General features: G+C 53.2%; 1 protein-coding gene across 4 annotated transcripts in view; it reads right to left on the reverse strand.

Moving 5' to 3' along the window:
• KY (kyphoscoliosis peptidase) overlaps window positions 1-3,996 on the reverse strand; it is a 49,485-nt gene extending 45,489 nt beyond the window's left edge. For 2 of the 4 annotated variants that reach the window (XM_027091690.1, XM_027091687.1), the window contains exons 1-2: window positions 3,807-3,996; window positions 451-513 (exon numbers count right to left, since the gene is read on the reverse strand). In XM_027091690.1, coding sequence (XP_026947491.1) covers window positions 451-513; window positions 3,807-3,942 — 199 coding nt within the window. In that variant the 5' untranslated portion in view covers window positions 3,943-3,996. The remainder of the gene's footprint in view (window positions 1-450; window positions 514-3,806) is intronic. The other 2 variants (XM_027091689.1, XM_027091688.1) reach the window with 2 other exon arrangements.
• Between the last annotated feature and the right edge of the window lie 9,354 nt (window positions 3,997-13,350).

Here is a 13,350-nt window from a genome sequence, read left to right on the forward strand (position 1 = left end):
GCATCTCCCGAGGCCTTGAGTAACACCACCCAAGGCAGGCTGCTCTCTTCTCTGTTCAGAAATATTTTCAAAAGATGGGTGCCCCAAGATGCATGGGGTGCATGACCTGGGAAGCCCCACCTCCCATGGGAACACACCCAAACCCACCATCCCATATGATGCCAAGTTCTTTATAGCTCAGTCAGCGAACAAGTGGGTGCTCAGGGTTATAGCATCGCTCCGCCTGCCTCCCCGCACACCCTCCAGGAAATTGGTGGACCTGTTCCAAGGAAAATTTTCCAGGGTCACAGTGCCCCCAGAGGCCTGGCTGCATCACAAGCAGCCACTGTCTGAGTGGTTAGATGTCTAGACTAGTCTTCAAGCAAGTGAAACCCAATGCTTCCAGGCATTTTTCAGTGTGTTGAATTCCAGAGATCGAAAAGAAAACAAAATGAAAATGAGAGAATTTACCATGTAGGTCATTTCTTTCTAATTTCTGCCATCTCCGGATTCCGTTTCCAACACCTTGAAGCCCTGTGAAGTAACAAGGACTGGCGTGAGGCTCTCTGCGGTGGGGAGACTCAGGTCAAGTGTGTGATGCACCAGTTGCAAACTGATCTGGGCTAAAGCGGGGCTGGTGGAGCTTGGCTCTCCCGGGATCCGAGGGAGGCTGCCCACGAATGAAGTGCACTTGAAGGAATGAATGCAAACCTCCACGTTCAAAACATTAAAAAAATATTACCACGGTAGTTTCCAAGGGTGGCGGGTTGGTTATCAGGATCATTCAGGGAGAATTTTCACAATAGAGGTGCCCCTTTGTCACTCCCACATTTCCACTGCATAAATATGGAAGCATTATTGTGAAGACATTTGCCATTCATTTTTCCTGCCTACTTCTGTATGTGGTGAATCTCCCACTTTTAGAGTCTTGATGTGGGTGGCGGGTGGGCAAAGATGGAAACTGATGGATCCTTATGGGAATTGAACGTGATGGTTGCCTGCTCTCCCAGCCTCCCTTGCAGCTAGAGCATGGACCTGTGTGGCCGAGGCATCCACTGATATGAACCTGTGTCCCATTCTGTCTTGGGACCTAGTGAGGCAACAGGGAAGCAAATGGAACCGCTCTCTCTCTCTCTCTCTCTCTCTCTCTCTCTGGTGGTGGCTGGAAGTGATGGCTGCAAGGTCGAGTTCCTGGCACAGAACTGGCAAACGTTCTGGCAGCGCAAGCTGCTGCAATAATTTCAAGTTCCTGGCGCAGAAGGAGCGTCTAGGGCTCCTTGGTGGCAGCGGAGGCTTCCTCACCAAACCAGCCATTCCGCACAGCTTATGGTTGCGTTCCTGGAAGCTCAGCCTCCAGTCTGGGTCTCCAACCCTTTGCACCACTCTGAGCGCCCCCAGGCCTTTCTTGACACCCTTCTTTTCCGCATAGCCCTCCATAGTCAGTGTCTGGGCCTTACCACTCAGAACCTTCACCGACACTTGGGGAGTGGAATACACACATCCCATCTACTTTGGGGATAAAACCTAAGGCATTGAAGCTTTTTCAGACCTGGTGTGGCAGCTTTAGGCTACCTCCTCCATGGCCAGGGGAATATACAATAGGAGTTGAGGGCTTCTAGGCATGTTTTGGAGAAGTGCGGCTCTAAGGAAACTGCTGGGGAAATGCTAGGGCCCTGCAAGAAAGGGGAGGGAGTATCTGCTGACTTGCAGCCCAAATTCCCAGTGCACATGCTCCCTGCCCCTTGTCCCTCTGACTCTTTTCTGCCACAGGGACACAACAGAAAGCCACCTGGTCACACCCTTACTCAGTCCTCTGCATGTGAGAGTAACCAAGCTTTGCTCTTTTCTCAAAGCAGAGCTCAGGCCCTCCTTTGCAGAGCCGGGGAAGATTCCCTGTCCAGCTGGGGGCCTGGAGCGGGGAGGAGACTGGAGGAGACGCCTGGAAGTGGGGGAGGGGTGGGTTTTGGATCTCTGTGCACTAACAGGAGGCCTTGGAACAAGCTGGTCTCGTCCAGCATTTCCCCTCCTTAGCTTGTCCCAAGGAGTGGGCCCGCAGGCTGGCTTAGCCAGCGGTCTCCTGGACATTACTGCTGCCCAGCGGGCCTTGGAGTTCATGCATGCTCCCTCTTCCCTGCTCTGGTGCAGAGCTGTCCGATCATCAGTAAGTGACACGGGTCTCTCCGCTGCCATAGCGCCTGGGAGAAATGTCTGTCAGGAAAATATTTGGAGAAAAATTTCAGCAGAGAGGGCTCAGCAAACAGCGGTCTTCTTTCCCTGAGTCACGGTCATGAGTGTGAAGTGCATTGGTCTGGCCTCATGTAGGCTTTATGCCGGGTGCTGGACGCTTCTCTGAGCAGCCCCGATCTCTGGCATCTCTGGGCCTTCTCTGTGTTCTCTGCCCTCTCTTTCTAGTGTCAGAGCCTTTCGGAGAGATGTGATCAGAAGGAGAGAGGGAGGAGGGGACTCATGCGCTAACCTGGAGCTGCGCCTCGTGGGGGGCCTCTGGCCTTCCGGACCGCAGTCCGTGCAGTAGGGGCAGCCACATTTCTATCAAGGAAGGCCAACGGCCTCTGCCAATTTCCTCATTACAAATACCCCTGCGCGGGCCATCTCCCCTTCTCCCAGGGGCAGCTCTGAGAACTAAAGAACCATCTAACCCAAATAACTCCTGGGCCCCAAATCCCTCGGGAGACTGGGGTACCTGCCAACATTCTCAGCTCTCCAGAATCTCTATTCTTTCCCCTGTCTGCCTCCCCAGGAGGTCACCAGGAGCTATGGGGCAGCTGCAGCTTGTGGGGCTGGTGGGGGGCAAAGCTACCCACGGCACCGTTGCTTCAGCAGGGTAGGTGGAAGGTGCACGTTCAATGTGCATAGGGGCTGTGGGGACAGAAGAACTGGGGACCACCTTCAAGGAGCTCTGGAGCTGGAAGGGAGACAGGAGGCAGGTCATTTTACCTTGAGGGCTGTGAAGCTTCGCTCCCAAAAAACCAGGACACAGTGCGTCTAGTGCGCCCTCACACCAGCCTCCTCAAGGGCTCCTGAGGGCTTCCTCAGGGACTCGGGGCCAGGGGGTTCCCAGATGTATGAGGGGCTGATTTAACCGCCATTGTTCTCCATCTCTACTCTCTTCACGTTGTGTCCTGTTCTCTGGAGAGTACAGAGGCCAGAGCCCTGCTTTCCACAATCACTCTATGAAAAGTCGCTTTATTTTGCCAGTCTACTCTTCCCCAGAAAGTCTGTAGGACAAGTAGAATCAACAGAGAAGCCAAAGTGGGGAGAGCAGATTTCAAGTCTAAGCCTACCCAAGCTTGTGTGCCTTCTACACCTGGTATGCCTTCTGCTGTAGGAGGCTGGGAGAGGGCTCAAGAAAGGGGACAGTGAGGCCATGAACTGTGCGAGGACACCAAGGGAGGGTCCCACCTCAAAGTTGACTCAGCACACGAATCCCCCTGGGTCCCCTGTACCCTGCAATGCGGCCTGTGGGGAGCAGGCCTCGGGCACGCAGGATTCAGGCCCGAGGTCCCTTTCCTCCAGGGCATCTTCCAACCTGATCTGCACCCTTCAAAGAGTGACCAGGAGGAAACCTGCTCCCGGGGGTGACGGAAGCACGGCAGGCCTGCACGGGGTGTCAACTGGGGCAATCGCGGAGCTGCGCGTTGCCACGGGATGCCAGAGGCGCAGCGCGGAGGCGCAGCCAGCCTTAGGGAGCGGGTCGGCCTCGGGGACCCCTTTCGGGGGGGGCGCGTAGCGCGCCCCCCCAACAGGCGGGTCCTGGGGTGAGGAGGTCCAGGGGCTGGAGGCCGGGGCCCTGCCTGGGGGCGCATTACCTCCTCTGCGCTGCGGAGGCGCGCCCGGGTCCGCCTGGCGGTCCGAGAGCGCGCCCTGTGCGGCGTGCCGCTTCTCCGAGTGCACGATCAGCAGCATGTCGATGGATACGGCGTTGCTGTCCTTCTTCAGCTCCATGGTGCAGCCAGCTCCGGCCAGTGCGCGGCGGCCGCTCGCGAGGCTGCCTGAGCTGCAAATGGCTCGTACGCGCCGCTGCCCGGCGCGGGAGACGGCGAGGGTGCGGGAGAGGGCGCTCCTCGCCGCCCGGCAGCCGCGCCGCGTTTCGCTGACTCTGCCAAACTCGCCATTAGGGCCCGCCCGGGAGGGCGCTACCCTAATGAAGAGGTTCTAAGTCACCTTTGAAAGGAAATTCCCGTCCGGCCGCTCTCCGGAGCCTCCCTCCCCGCGCCCCATGTCTCCCGCCCCTGCCGGCCGGGCGCTGCCCCATCCCGCGCTCCCCCGGGCCTTCCTGAGATGGCCAGCAGCAGATCTCCGAAAGCCACGGCAAATACAGAAATTGTACAGTGCTGTCAACAGGGAGAATCAGTGCAGGGAAAGAGAAACGGCAAGGGGGCCCCAGATTCAATTCCAAAATGTGGAGAAATTGGCCAAGTTTTGGCCTGGGCTCCACTGCCTCCCCGGGTGGGCTTGGAGGTTGACAGCTCCCTTCCTTAGAGGGAGGTGTGTGGGCGTTGGGGTCAGGACACCCCCTCCCCCATTATGGCCCCACCAGAACTTGGAACTTGCCCACTGGGCGTCAGCCTAACAGCCCTGCCTGGTCTGAAGTGAAAGTCTTAACATCTCTGTACTTTCTAGAAGCCTGGCCCTAGCCCGCTGGGGAAGGGGGAGAGGGAGGGGAGGAGGCTGGGTGTGGGGAGTGGCCTGCCTCGGTTGGCAGCCAGGGAGCTGGACCTGAGAGCCCGTCTATTTTTAGTGAGGCCTGGCCTGCCCAGCCAGCGGCAGCAGAGCCTTTGGCTCTGGGACTCAGGAGTGTTTACAGCGCATCTGCTTGGCAGCCCGTGGCACCGTGGGCCTACCGGGCTGGGGTCAGTCCCTTAACTTGAGTTTCCACTGTTAAGAAATACCATGGGCGTGGAGACCTTTTGCTCTGGGACCCTCCTTGCTGTGGAGTTAGGTGACCCTACCTTGCAGCGTGGCCGCTGAGACCTCCCGCTACCTCTTGGAGGCAGACCGTATGGCACAGGCCTGGGTTCCACACTTGCTACCCCTGTGACCTTGGACAAGCCACTTCCCCTCATTTTGTCACTCGTATCATGGGCATAATTCAGGTCCTGCTGTAACAGTGACATGCATGTGAGGTACCTGGTGCATTGTAAGTGGTCTTCAAGTGGTACCTGTCATTCTTACCTGAATCTAAGGGCGAGGAAAGGGACAGGTGAAGTGACAAGTCAGTGATGGAGCTGGGGGTCACAAAGCTGAACTCTCAGACTCTGAAGATCTTTCCTCGCTGACTGTGGCTCACAGTTTAGTCGCATGTAAAGACCGCTACCCCATTGTATCACCGCTGCCCCTTTGCCCACCGGGCATCCGATGAAAGGAGCGGTCACTGGCTTCCGGCAGTGTTGACTGGAGTCCTGAGAGAGCTGAGTGCAGGACCAGTAAAGATGATGACTTGCAAGGCAGTTTCTTCATGCAGCAAGCCCTGTCCTTCCCCGTCCTGTCTGCATGTGGGCATGTACACACACACACACACACACACACACACACACACACACACACACACGCAGGCCTGAGAGGCTGGCTAAGCCTCGCTCTCTAGATGACTAGGGAAGTAAGAACTATGGATTATTCAATATCTGAAGCTGCTGGGGTCTTGGAGCTTGCCCAGGCAGCTCTCTGTGCCTAGCATCACCTCACCACTGGGGCTAAGTCCTTTGAGGGTGCAGATCCCAACAGAAGCTCCTGTGCAGCACCTGAATGGGGCTGCGTGGGGAGGGCAGGGAGCTGAAGCCCCCTCAGCAGACATTTGCATTCCATCCCCCATGCTTACTCCCCTGCTGGGAGTGTCATTTTAGGAACTCGCTCACCATGGCGTACCTTCCATAGCTGCCTTTGGAGGAGGGGATGATGACCTGGGGCAGGGGGGAGGGTGGTGGTGCTAGCCTGAGTTCCAGGAAGATGGTCTGGGACCCCCTGCCTTTCCAGAGTACTTGAAAACAGATCTTTTGGGGCAGGACTTCTCCCCCCCAGCACTATGGACATTTGAGGCCAGAGAGCTCTTTGCTGTAGGGGGACGTCCTGCGCACTGTAGGGTATTTAGCAGCACCCCTGCCTTCTACCTAACTAGATGCCAGGAGCACCCACTTCCCAGTTGTGACAACCCAGAACAACTCCAGTTGTTGACGTATGTTTCTTGGGGGACAAAAATGCAGTCAGAACACTGCTTTGGAAAAAACCCGTAAATATAGGGGCCACGTTGCCTTGACTGCTTTGGGAGATGCTGCCGCTCCTGGATCCTGATGCTGCCCAGAACCTGGACCCACTCTGGAGAGGCTCCCACCCACAGCCCTCAGTCTTTGGGCCTGCCAGAAGCATGAGCAGAAAGAAGAGACGCTTTCCTCAGCCCCACCCTCCCCCATCCCCGGCCTCAGGTGACCCATACCCTCATCTAGAGCCTCATCGGTTCCGGGCTGAGAGGGAGACACCACGGGGAAGGTGATGTGGGCGAGGGCATTTGGGTGTATCTGGAAAGGGAAGGGGGAGCAGGACTGAAGACCGAGGCTACGAGGTACCCGTCAGAGGATCTATCCCTCTGCTTAAAATCCCTCTCCAGTTGTTCCTACAACCAGCGGGACAGAGAACAGACACTCAGCCTATGATTCACACCCTAGTCCAGCCTCCTTCTACAGACCCATGTCTTCCTCTTTCGCTGCCAACTCACACATGCTGCAGCCACAGCCATGCCCACTGCTCCCCAAGAACATCTGGCCTTTCTGCTGCCAGGCTTTGCTCTGCACCCCCTAATAGCCCCTCTATCCTGTCACCATCCTGAACAACACGGGATTCAAGGACCTCAGTATTCTGACCCAGCTAATTAATCTACACCCTCGTCTGAGGATCTGACAAGCCAGGGGATATCTCCATGTTAGGGCAGAACTTTAATTATTTTAATCACAATGACTTGGAAATTTCAGGACACCGAGAGACAAAGAGCAGTCATATGGCTGTATTGTCTCCTTCATCCTCTGTCACATCTAATACCCAGACACATCCAGCTGTCACCCACATTGCTTTTGCCCCTTTGCTTGAAGGGGGGATTTGTCAATTGAGTGGTTCTGAGCCCCGAGCCCACTTTGCTATTTTGGCGGTGGGGGGTGGTTGATGGGAGGAGGCTTGCCCTTGCCAGAAGGGGTTGTGTTCTGACTCACATTATTGTTTTTCCTCAGAAATAGTAGTTCCTCAGGGACCACCAGTCCTAACTCTTACTTCTCTAGAGATTCCAAGAGGCAAGTTTTCCCCTTTTCTATAGAGACCTAATAGGCAAGCCAACCCACGGAAGGCTCTTAGCCGGCAATCTGTAGACACAACGTGCTTTTCTCCATTGGTGCAGTGGGGAAGGGGTGCACAGAGAGGGGGCCGACTCGGGGAAGGGCAGCAGACCGGGTCCCTGCCCCTTAATGCTCTCGCTTCCCCTGAGAGGGGCAAACAGTTACATGGGGGACCAGACATCTTTCCCAGAAACCTTTTTCACAACTGTTGTGGGCTTCTCCTGGAGTCATGACCAACCTGGCTTGGCTGGCTTCTACTTCTGAGTCTTTGTTATTGCTTTCACTTCTTCCTGGAAGACTGTTTAGATGTCCCTGGCAAGCACGGTCTAGCCATCCTTCAAGGCCTGACATGAGACCTCACCTCCACCCTGAAGCCTTCCTGGGCACCCTAGTTCCTGCAAGTCCTAGAGAATGCCAGCTTTCTGTGGTGCCTCTCTTTGTATCCATCCCGATAGTTAACAGGACTTGGAAGATTATCCCAACTCTGGTCCCACACTCATCAAATTTACAAAACCTGTCAATTCCCACTGAAGCAGTTATGCCAGGAAGATGTATGCTTCCAGATTCCCTCCTAGCGGGGTGACCTTGGGCAATGTGCTTAACCTCTCTGAGCTTCAGTTTTCCTCATCTGTCAAATGGGTGAGGGAGTTGAGATAAAGTGCTTAGCGATAGCTTAGTTAAAGCTATAGTGGTTTCCTGTATTCTGGTCAGACCCCTGTCTGTCCTGGTCTGAGGAGGTTCTCATGGATGTGGTTCCACAGTTGGGGAGGGTGGACAGAAGAAACTGGAGGCATCCTTGAACCCCTCCTGGAGCAGGAAGTTGCCTTCCCTCCTGTGTCACTGTCCTCTGTCGCTGTTCTGCCATTGCAGAGAAACTCAGTGAGCCACAGAATCCACTTCTTGCACAACTGACTTCAGATCTGTGCAGCGGAGTGTGGCTCAGCACAGCTCTTCTTCCTTCCCCCATCCTCCCCCACCTATGCTCTGTGAACACTGTGCATCCAATGGGATGTGCCTCTGTATTATCTCCATTTTATGGATGAGAAAACTGAGACTCAGGGACCTAAGGAGACCTATACAAGGTCCCACAATGTCTCATACATAGCACTGATGCCCCAACCCTAGATACCATACCCTGTATGACCCCAAAGCTCATGTGCTGAACCACCCCCCGCCCCCTGAGACCATCACATGCTTCTGAGATGCCTAGCGTCCCAGCCGAGGGGAAGAACAGCCGTCAGCCTGCAGGGGAGATGCTTTCAATGGTCATAATGAACACACCTTGAGCCAGGAGCCCAAGACATCTGTTGAGGTTTCTGGGAAAATTCTCTGAGCTCAAGCCCTGAGTTGGGCCTTTGGGGACAGATTTCTTAGGCTCTGTGTCATCTCAGTGGGTGAGAACTGGTGGCAGTGGCAATAGACAAATATTGGTGGTCGGGAACATTCAGCAGCCTTTAGGAGCTGTGAGGGATGGAGAGGGAGGCAGAGTTCTGCCATTTGCAGAACCATTAGGAGGTGTGCTGCAGAGAGGATGGTTAATCTGTAAAGAAGCCTTGCTATTTCTGCTGGATTTGTCTTGAGGATGCTTCCTGGCACCGGCTGCAGCTTGTTCTTGAGACCCTGCTGTGGGCAGTGCCATCATGATGAAATGACACAGTAAGCGCTCAGGGAGGGGGTACCTGTCCTCCTAAAGAGGAGGATCCAGGAAGGCTATGAGGTGGGGCTGACATCCAGACAGTGTCCTTGGTGGTGAATGAGTCGGAAGAGCCCCAGAAGGGCGAGGACTTTCCAGGCTGAGGAACAGCTTGTGGGGGAGAGGGTGGGGGCAGGGAGAGTGCTGGAGGTGAGAGAGAAGATGACACGTTTCAGGAAGTGAAAGCAGGGTGGTCTGGTTGATGCCGCAGTACAGGGAGGAGGGCTCAGAGGGGAGCCCAAGAGCAGCAGGGGGTCAGCATGAGGGGAGGCCTGCAGTGGGTGGGGCTCCTGTTGCCACCCTGAGCCGTGATGGATGTTGTCAACAGGGAGGGGAGAGCAGGGAGTGTTCACGAGGGCGAGGCCTGAGGGTACATACTGTGGGCTGGGCTTCCGGAGAGGCTGCTGGGTAAGGGGATGCTGGTGTGGAAAGATCGTCAGACACCACACTTGGGCTGTGTGATGAAGGGGCATCTGGGAGTGTGGTGCGAACTGCCCAGGTGAGGTGGGGAGCTGGGCTCAGAGCAGGCAGGAACACAGGCAGGCGCCAGGCGCTGGTGGAGCAGGCAGGTGACACGAGGGGCCTCCACTCCAGCTGGAGGGCAGACCCAGCTCAACCCTCAGACACAGGTGACCGTTCAGGGTGAGGGTGGGACCACTCCCAGCAGGGCTCCCTAGAGGGGTCTGTGAAACAAGCCATCCTGCCAAACTCATGCTCATTATTGAAATGCAAGCGTTATATAGGGAAGAAGATAAAATCACCCAATCTCATCATCCAGGGATAATCACTTTTAAACATTTTGTTGTTTAGCATTTCCTTCAACTACAACATATAATTATTACAACATATATAATAAATGTGTGTGCGTATATACATATATACACACATATATATGTGTATATACTTATTTAAAAAATAAAACTGGGATCACATCATATAGAGCTTGGTCTCGTGATTTTTTTAGTCTCAACACAGGTAGTGAATAGTTTACTGAAAGGTATTCAAAACCTAATTTAAAAGGCTGCTTCATCACCCACTATACCGATGTACCTCAATCCATTTTTCTATTTTCTTGTTGTTGAACTTTTAGTTTGTTTTGCATTTTCCACTTTTATAAATAATATGTTGGTAAATATCTGTGTGCTTATACCTTTGACCACATTTCTGATTATTTCTTTAGAAGTAGATTCCAGGTAGTGGAATTACTTGAGTCAAAGGTTATGACTATTTTAAGGCTTGAGATAGATATAATGTCCAATCACTTTCCAGAGAAATCGATATAATGTCCAATCACTTTCCAGAGAAATCATGCCTGTTTACAATCTCACTAGATGTGTACGTCCGACTCCCTGTAGACCGTCACAAGTAATGAATACTGTCATTGTGTGAACCTTTGTCATAATATAATTGATACATGGTAACTCTTTCTAATTTTCATTTTAAACTTACCACTGAGATTGAACAATATTTTTTACATAAATTTACGTGTGTGGGTGTGTGTGTGTTAAATCATTAAACTTTAAATAGTTTGAATCCTTAGTTCCTTTTTCCTACTGGAATGGCACAAACATTTAAATATCAGTTTAAAAAATGAATACTCTTCCAAACTACCTAGAGCTTTCCTATTTCATAGCAAAGTCTATGGTGAGGTCATGGCCACGCTGGGATCACGTTAAGGTCTTTGAGGACCAACTCATGGTCTTCCTCATTCCTGAGTCCCCCTTCCTGTGCCTCCTATGTGTCTCGCACACAAGAGGCGCTCGATAAATGTTTGAATCAAATGGGGTGGAATGAGTGTTCCCAGCCAGCAAGACCTCTCCCTTTAGCTGAGAGAGGTACCAGCCGTCCAGAGACTGGTAGCACTTGCTCTTCTATGTCTCCCTCGGACCTTCAGGGGATAGAGGAGAAGAAGGTGAAATGAGGACAAGCAGCTCTAAAAGTGCCTCCCCCGCTCCTGGCAGAACCATCTGGAGCACGGATCTGGGGAGAGTTTGGTTCTGACAGTGTTGTTCAGTCCCACGCAGCCGCCCCACCTCACCGCAGCCGGGAGCCAGAGCTGTGACATTTCTGTTAAACACGGTTTCCGTTCTCAACCTTTCTGGTATGTCCCTCCCCGATGGCCCGTCAGCCGTTCCCTGTCAGTATTTCTGTCCATGACACCCTCATCACCAGTCCCTATTTTTCTGTCCATGGCTCATTCCGACCCCCTTTCTTGCATATAATGAGATGCACCTGTGGGAAGAACCACATCCAAGTTCCAGGTAGTTTAAATTTTGGAGTCTTTATACTCGCTGGCGTTCTTGGCCTTTTCCTGTGGATGGATATGATGAAAATCAATTTGTCTTTCATCATCACTTCCAAAATATCTCAGGCCATGCCAAGAGAGGTATCCAGTGGCACATGAAAGCCCATGGAGAGATTACCCCTTCAGCTTCACCAAGTGTTTATTGCCGAGCTATTGAAATGTCCCTTACATGTTCCTCGATCTGCTTCTCTCTCTGATGGAAGCAAGGTGTCCTCACACCTACTTCCTGCTTCAAAGTTCGTCCACCTGCCGTCACCTACTTCTGTGCAGAATTCTGCATTTTTACTTCCATGAACTCATGTCGTCCTCGCTCTAACCCAAGGCTGGGCTGATGCCTTTTGTCTGTTTTATTGGCAGAGAAACAAGGAGCAAGAAATCTGTTCACACGGTTTCACCAGTGTACCAACTCTGGCTTCTAGATGGGCCCAGTGCTCACACACTTGCCGTCCTGCGTGTTTTAATAGAAAGGGCACAGATGTCTTTTCCGGGAGCAGGCTAAGACTTGGATGGGCCACTTGTGGGGCCCAGAGCTGTGCTCCTGGTCACGCGTGTCCCCTGGGGAAGAGCCCTCGTGCCTCATGGTGGGAGGCTGTCTGACGGGGTGGTGAGGAGACTCCCAGAAAATGACTTTGGAGTATCTGAACAAAAACACACATGAAGGGTTTCCCTGGTGGTGCAGTGGCTGAGAGTCTGCCTGCCAATGCAGGGGACACGGGTTCGAGCCCTGGTCTGGGAAGATCCCACATACCGCGGAGCAACTGGGCCCATGAGCCACAACTACAGAGCCTGCGCGTCTGGAGCCTGTGCTCTGCAACAAGAGAGGCTGCGATAGTGAGGGGCCCGCGCACCGCGATGAAGAGCGGCCTCCGCTTGCCACAACTAGAGAAAGCCCTCGCACAGAAATGAAGACCCAACACAGCCAAAAATAAATAATAAATAAGTTTTAAAACACACACACACACACACACACACACACACACATACACACACACACACATGAAGTCAGAACAGCCTTTTGATCATTACTGGGGATCCCTGGGGACTGTCGGGAGGAAGCTGGTGCCCATCTGCCCCAAGCGGGACAGGCCCAGTGGCCTAGATCCCAGGGGGCACAAGGGAGCCGGTTTTCAGTGTCAGTGCGGGCTCCAGCCCTTCCTGTTCCTGGGCAGAGCCTCCAATAGGAGACATGGATATTTTTAGTCTCACGTGTGCAGGCACAGGACAAGGCGAGCTGGAAGGGAACAGCTAATAAACCATGGTCCTTATTAAGTTGGGAAGGATGAAATGAGGGGAGGGTGGGGAGCCCGGTGGAACTTTTTTGCACATGCCTCATTTTCAGAGAACTCTCCATAATTCACAGAGAAAGATTGAGGTCAGGGCGATCATGCATATCCCTAGTTACAGAAGCCTGAAAGTGGAGCAGGCTCACATCCTGCAGCCTGCTGGTCCCCTCCCCACGGACTCACTCTACCCCCTGGTGAGCAGGTGGGATGGATGTTCAGCTTTGGGGCTTGGCTATCAAGGCTCTCGTGGTGGCAGGGTCTTCAAAAGGACCCGATTAGAACCCATGCCCAACAGGATCCTCGCAGCCTCAGGGGATAGTTGAGTGGTATCAACTATTATCGTGATTTCACAGGATTTGGAAATGGAGGTTCAGAGACATGCAGGCACTTGGATAAGGCCACACAGTTGGGAAGTGGTAGAGCTGGGATTGAAACTCAGTGTCCTAGATCAAGGCTTACTGTTGTTTACCAATACATTCCACTTTTCCCCAAATGATAGTCAGTCGTGTGTAAGACTCATTATCTGTTTTATAAACCATAAAACTTTTTTTTTCTATGCCAACTCTTTGTCAGGAACTCTATCATTGGAATGAGGCAGTGATCAGTGACAAGGCTACAGCTGTTGCTCTCAAGAGCTCTGGTCTTGTTGAGGGTAACATAGACCCATCCCCCTCATTCACCCACTCCTCCATCCCCATCCCATTACCAATTCCTTCGTTCCATCTAGAACCAGACACTGCGTTCCAGGCCTTGAGT

This window comes from Aethalodelphis obliquidens, unplaced genomic scaffold (genome assembly GCF_003676395.1).
Source record: "Aethalodelphis obliquidens isolate GAN/ISIS:26980383/991018 unplaced genomic scaffold, ASM367639v1 scaffold72, whole genome shotgun sequence".
Lineage (NCBI taxonomy): Eukaryota > Metazoa > Chordata > Mammalia > Artiodactyla > Delphinidae > Aethalodelphis > Aethalodelphis obliquidens.